The sequence below is a fragment of the Pyxicephalus adspersus genome, chromosome 1 (genome assembly GCF_032062135.1).
Source record: "Pyxicephalus adspersus chromosome 1, UCB_Pads_2.0, whole genome shotgun sequence".
Taxonomy (NCBI): Eukaryota; Metazoa; Chordata; class Amphibia; order Anura; family Pyxicephalidae; genus Pyxicephalus; species Pyxicephalus adspersus.
Genome location: NC_092858.1, coordinates 47,204,172 through 47,211,018, shown reverse-complemented (window position 1 = coordinate 47,211,018; position 6,847 = coordinate 47,204,172). Strand labels below are relative to the sequence as shown.

At 41.5% G+C, this 6,847-nt stretch overlaps 1 protein-coding gene across 2 annotated transcripts in view; it reads left to right on the top strand.

Moving 5' to 3' along the window:
- Positions 1–1,063: 1,063 nt before the first annotated feature.
- GTF2F2 (general transcription factor IIF subunit 2) overlaps positions 1,064–6,847 on the top strand; it is a 98,260-nt gene continuing 92,476 nt past the window's right edge. For both annotated transcript variants that reach the window (XM_072410064.1, XM_072410058.1), the window contains exon 1: positions 1,064–1,230. In XM_072410064.1, the coding sequence (XP_072266165.1) occupies positions 1,162–1,230 (69 nt within the window). In that variant the 5' untranslated portion in view covers positions 1,064–1,161. The remainder of the gene's footprint in view (positions 1,231–6,847) is intronic.

Below are 6,847 nucleotides of genomic sequence, written 5' to 3'. Positions count from 1 at the left end.
CGTTAGGTATACATGTACTTTAAGTAAATATATGAGTTTCTAACATAAAGTCATTAAACAAAAGAGAACTTTCAGCCTCATGAACACCAGTCCTGAAATGAAGGGTTGCTTGACACCTGTCAAATAAACTAGAAGTGGAGACATTTTTCCTAACTTTCTGTGCTGACAGATGTCAGATAGACAGTTAGCAAAGCGAGATCTCCGAAATAGGGAGTCCTAAATACAGCAATAAAAATTTGAGACGTTTTCTACATTCTATCCAAAAATAAAAAATGCAGATATCAGCAGGGAACTCTTCTTTAAAGCAGAATTTAATAATTCACAGCGTAGTGTACAATTTCAGCCTGTGCCGAAATGAATTATCACCAGCAGCTGAGTGTACAATGTTGACATATGCCGAGATTTGTGAACTCCCCTTAGTTGAGGTCTGAGGCTGAGGTCTAACTATTGATTAGGGCAAGTCTTGCCTGTCTTATTGAAGATACATGGTTTCTACTCTAATGCTGAGATTTTAGGAAATGCAGTCTGGCATCTTTTGTTCTTCCTATGGTTTTCATATGGTGTCAGATTGACCCCCTTACTGGATGTGTTCAGGAATCAAAGGAAATTGTTATGATGCAGCATACAATCACATTTGGTGCATATCAGTTATTGTGTCCACCACTTTGCTTCCATACACTCTCTGTATTTACTTCGGTCCAAATGATATTGGTATTTACCTTGTACTATTATGGGTTTAGTTGCGCCTTAAGGTGGAACTAAAGTTACAAAATAAAAATGTGGGTAGGCATGTTATTTATTGCAGAGGGAACAGGCATAGAAGATTCATACATATGTGATCAGTGGGGGAGGGGGGATGTCCCCTACATTTGTGGTCAGTGAAGGGAAGAAATCCCCTGGCATTGGTGATTAGTGGGGGAAAGAAACAGAAGGCTGCTGGCCATTGAATGGACCAGAACCCAGCAGACACCAAGCCAATGTGAGAGCTGACAGCAATACCACTGTCCTCCAGCAGGGGCATCCCGAGCGCTCCAGGAAGTGTGTCCCACGCCACGCTCCGTAGTCTGCTGTGCACCGGCTTTTCCTCTCCGCCGTGTGTGTTTGTTTGTAGTGTCCGCTTTGTAGGTGCTGTATACGGCTGTGAGGATACAGAACACCGATATGTCTTCAGAGAAGGGGGATCTGGATCTGAATGGAGCCAAACAGAACACAGGAGTGTGGCTGGTTAAGGTAAGGAGGACAAAATGTATCACCGCTTCATTGTTGTGGCTGCATGGTTCCTTTATTACAGGGACATTCCCTCACTGCACACCTCTCCCCTCCTTCCCCCATTATTGTTTACTATGAGCATCATGGCATTAATATTGTGTATGGTGTCAGTGGGGGTCTGATCTATAGATTTCATGAAATAGAAGTAGGATACAATCCATACTAGTGAGGCTCTGAGTATCCCCAGGATAATTCTGTAATTGTCTGCAGATCCTCCAAGTAGAACCATTGAATAGGCATTTAAAGCAGAATTTGTCATTTTATCTTACCATTACTTCTGAGTCCTCGATCCATCTCTAGCAGGTACCACACAGTCCCAGCTTCTTCTTTCTAGTGGATGCGGCCATCTTCCTCTGGCTTAGGGACAAGAACGGTGACGTGTCTTCCTGAAGATGTAAAAATAAATGCCAAACTCACTGCCCATGCGTGCCAGATACATTCCAGGAAAGCCCCTTTGGAAGCATGCTCAATATTGAGCCTGCGCAGAGGGAGCAGGCTGAAGCCGTCTTGTGACATGTGATGTATGTACCTAAGGAGACTACAGGTTTCCCCTTCAGTCGTACTGCTGCAGTAAACATGGAAAGGGGGGTCTTCCAGCCTATAATTTAAAAAAAACTTGGGGTTAGCCACCCTGATCGGCGATGCTAGGTCTGCTTTTAGATACCTATATATGTCAGATAATAGTCTCCTGAGATGGTCGTGCTTGTCTCAGGCAAAACTTTGTCTGTCCCCAATGACAATTATTGACCGATCGCGAACAACTATTGTGCACAGAAGGGTTCTGCTCACACATCCTCCCCGTAGAACAGAATGGTGTGTACAGAACTTGTTTGTTCATCTGTCACTGGAAAAGATCATGAAAGATTGGCCCTTATTTACTATAGCTCTCCAAGGCTGCATCCTTTCACCCAGCTTCACTTTTATCAGTGAAACTGGGTGATTTAGAAAACTTGGAATGGGTTTCTTCAAAGTTATTTGCTAGCAAATGTTTTGAGCCCTGGACCAGATCCATTCTAGGCTTGCTGGATCACCCAGTTTCACGCATGAAAGTTTATCCTCTCCAGCCTTGGAGAGCTTTAATATATCAGGCCCATTTTCTCCAATACAATCATCTGACTTGCCTCAGGCGTCTGTATAAAGCTTTAATCTGATAGGTGACAATGCTCTTTGGTCTGCAATAAATTAATTATAGTGTTGTCATCAATAGAGTAGCACCTTAGATTTAGTCATTGATTGCTCTCTCAGAAGCAATGGGTAAATGTTGTAAAAGCATGTCTCAGTTCCTCCTCCACCCTACAGCATTGTCAAGAAGGGTGCATGAGAAATCCAGTGATTCCTATGAACTCAAAAAAAAAAAAAAAAAAAAAAAAAAAAAAAAAAGCTTTAAAGCCTGTATAAGGCTATGTACATATATATCAAATGATTGTTGCCTGAGACAAATGGTCCTGCTTGTGATATTCTGATATGTGTACAGCAGTCCCTTAATTTTTTCATCTATCTGGCATCTTGGCGGTTAAAACATTTAATAATATAAACATTTTGGAACCACACGGGCGCCATACTGCTCAGAAAGGAACTGCATTTTCTTAGAGAAGACTTTACTTTGGCACAAAAATTGGGGAAAATCATTCCAAAAGTAACAGCAAAGGACCTTGTGAAGATGCTGGAGAAAGCAGAATATCTATATCCAGAGTAAAATGAGTCCCATAAAGATTGGCTGCTCCAAAGCCACCATAAAAAAAGCCAGTTTGCTACGGCAGTTGGAGATAAAGACTTTAATTTTTTGTCTCTGGTCTGATGAATCCAGGATCAAGCTGTTTGGTCACACTGACCTAAAGAATACCATCCCAACTGTTAAGTATAGGGGTGAAAGCATCATGTTGTGGGGATTGTTTGCCGGTGAAGAGACACAATATAGAGGATACCACAAGGAACGAACATTATGTAGATATATTGCAGCAACATCTTAAGAGCTCAGCAAGGAAAACAAAGCTTACAAATGGACAATGTTCCTAAGCAAATTGCCAAAATTGTGGCAAACACGCAAGGTTTAGGATTGTACTGTTTGCATGTATCCTTTTAAGTATGTTGATATAAACTGTTTATTCTTCAGGGTAGGGTGGGTAGGGTTTGTGCCCCTGTGCCAAGCTTCAGATCAGACTAGGAGAGTTGATTTGACTTCCACGGTCGATTATAGGAGGTATAGAGAAGTATATGCTCATTGCATCTGCACAAGGTGCACTTGTGTTTTTGCCTTACAGAAACTGGGCTTTGGCCAAGTGTTGCAAAGCCCCCCTCTGTTAGGTACCCTATGTCCCCATCTTATTTATTTTGCCAATAGAACCTTTAGCTATTATGATTAAGGAGAAACGAAACAATAAAGGCAGAGTAATGGCGGCATGGAACACAAATGTGCTGTTTTTGCTAACTACATCCTTATGCTCATTATTTGTCAACACTATCCTGAACTTACTCAAAACTGCACAGCTTTCTACTATTTTAGGGTAAAAATAAATGATTCTAAATCTCTGGCTATGATTATATGAATTAGTTTACGCTACTCTTTTGCTCCAGCTTCTAATTTGTTTGGCAAGCCTCCTCTTTTCCAAATCTATGGATTTATTTAATTACCCTCCTCCTAAAGCAGGGTAAAAACAAAACCTCTCACCACATTGATTTCTCTAGCAACTTCCCCATGAGAGCTGTGGATGTCCTTGTCAGATCAGCTACAATTTGCACCACTATGTCCCTTTCTTTTGTGATTTAGTACAGACTGCGTACCAAACAGGACCGTTAGTCACTCCATACTCCTTTGGCTCCCTTATTTAAAATAAACTGAGTTTTGCTTCAGGCTTGGATCCAGAAAGTTTGTATAATGCACCTAAAAGATTGAGACTAGTTGATTTATTTTCCCCTAGGGGTGTTCTGTTGCAGTTTCCTCAGAAACAGCAACCCCAAAGTTCAATTTTCACAACTTTTTACATTTGTGACCCCCATATCTTGACATTCTTTAAAGCTGGGGGGGCTGAAATTGTAATAACCAGTATCTACAAGTACACCCTGTACACCCTAAAAATTACAGGTCATCGTGACGTATAGTTTTGGAGATATGGAGGTTTGTACACAGAGCTGTGAGGATGCAGAATTCACACGCAGAGCTAGAGGTAGATACATTTCACAGGCAGAGCTCGTGCTATGAGATGGGGGCGGGGCTGCCTGTGTCTCCTTCACATGAAGGCTGAACTGTGTGTGCTCACCTCTCATGGGCAGCAATCCTCTGAACGGATGGCACAGAGCACAGATGGCACAGAGCAGCCTCACTGAGATTCGTGCATCCGAGGATGAGAGCTGCCGAGAGCTGGGCAGGGTATTCAAATCAGCCGGGCGGAGCAACCGGCTAAAAACCTCTGGGGAGAACTATGAGTTTTGGCACTTTAGGAGAACCTGTTCCAATTTCGCTCTCTCTGTAAAAGAATTGACATGGCCCAAGCAAACATATCCTTACTATATCAGATACTTGTTTCTCCAGTTCCCAAATTGCTCTATATGTTCCATTAGGAAATAGATCTGAAGGAGAATTGTTAGCTGGGTGATTGGCATAAATTGGCTACTTTGACACTAAAGTTTCTATCAGTGTCTGGTGAAAGACTATTACTAATTCATCATGAGATGGTACATGGTGTTGTCCGGTTTGTTCACCTTTGTGTCGGGGAATTCTCCCATGTGTTTCTTTGGTGGTAGTCAGGAGGTTGCAAATGACAGACAGATACATATAGTGACACAGGAGGAGGAGAGGACCCTGCCCAGGGGAGATTACAATCTAAGAGTACAGAAAGTAAATGAGAGAGCAAAGCTCAGCAATAAACCCCCATTTAATGTACATTGCTGCATAATATGTTGGTGCTATATAAATACTGTTTATTATTTTTAAAACTGTACTTAGGTACAGATCTTTCACAATCCTTGCCAAAAACAAAAGATTGAAAGATGCATGAATGAGCGCTCTACATTCAGTGCCGTTCTGCTCTATGGAGAGGAGGGGGAGAGAATGGGTGAATGAGTGAGTGGCACCCCGCTGCGCTCTCTCCCCTTAACTTGGCATTGGTAGTTCGTCCACCAGGACGTATTCATGAACGACGTCAGATGAGCGCTGTACACACGTTAGGATCTCGTCCGATACTAGCCCTGAAGGGATAATCGTTTGAGAATCATCTGACGTGTGTACGTAGCCTAGGTGTATGGCTGCCCGAGCAAGTTATGGGAAATCACGGACTTTTGCAGTTCACCTATGACAGATATTGCAGTTGTGCACTGCTCCACCTATGTTATGCCACCCAGCCTGTTCTTACCCTGGCTGGGGTAAGTTTAAAAGGAGCTGCTTTGAGACTTTAGTGGTTGGATTTAGCTGTTGTATGTTAAAGGTTACTCCAGCATTTTAGTTTTATCATCTTTTGAGAATGAAATAATGCAAGATATTTTTTGAAAGGATGTGATGCCTGAACCTTACATGAGGTAGTACAATCAAAAATGATCACAACAGTATCAGGGAGCTGGGCCTATTGGGGTGTTGTCACTGGTTGATGTTCTTTTAGTTGTAGTAGTAGTAGCATGAGGAAGAAAATTACTAGTTCAAATTTGAACATATTTTGTTTATGGAAGTGAGTTGGCAAGAAAGAAGCAAATGGAGATTTAAGATTATGAGCTAATGAAATAAGGAACAAAAAATATTTATTTTTAAAATGTATGTATGTATTATGCATTTTTTTTTTTTGCACAAAACAAATATCTTGCTGCATATGCTCTTGTACTGTCAAGAAGCCTTAGGCTTAATCCACATGGACTGTTTAACCTGAGGCTTTTAAAGCCCATGTTTGAAATCCCTATGCATTCCAATGGCCTAATCTACACCAGGACGTTTGCTTCAGGCAAGTTTATGAGCTTTATCTTTAACATTGCTTGCAACGTTTACAAAATAAAAACGCAGGGTAAATGCGGGAAAACGCCAAAAAATGCAGGAAAATGCTTGCAAACGCTCTCATTGAACTCAATGGAGGCTTTTACAAGCGTTTTTAGGCTTTTTATGAAAGCTTCTATTGAAAACAATGGTGGCTTTTATAAGAGTTTTTAACAGGACTTTGGAATCTGGAAGCCCCCTTTAATAAGGAGACTCCCAGATCTCCACCACCCCACCATGGGGAATGAGTACAGGGGTACATAAAACCTCTTTACTCATTCCCTGAAAGGGTTATAATATGTTTGAAAAACTGGATGAGGCTTTAATGTTAAAATATTTTATTAAATGTGTGTTTGTATGTAACTAAACTTTTTTTTTTTTTACAGGTTATCCCAATGACAGTATGATTTCCATGGCTGCAATCATGAGATGAGCACAGCCATTGGACAGTGAGGGATCCCCGGGTACTAGGGGTTAAATGAGGACAAGGCACTCCATTCACCTCTAGTGCTTTGTGATTGGCTGAGGTTTTCTGTTTCTTCACCATTCAGCAATAGACTAGAAATGGGGAGACTTGATTGCTCCTTCAGCCCTAGAGGAGCTGTGACATGTTCTCTATCTGTA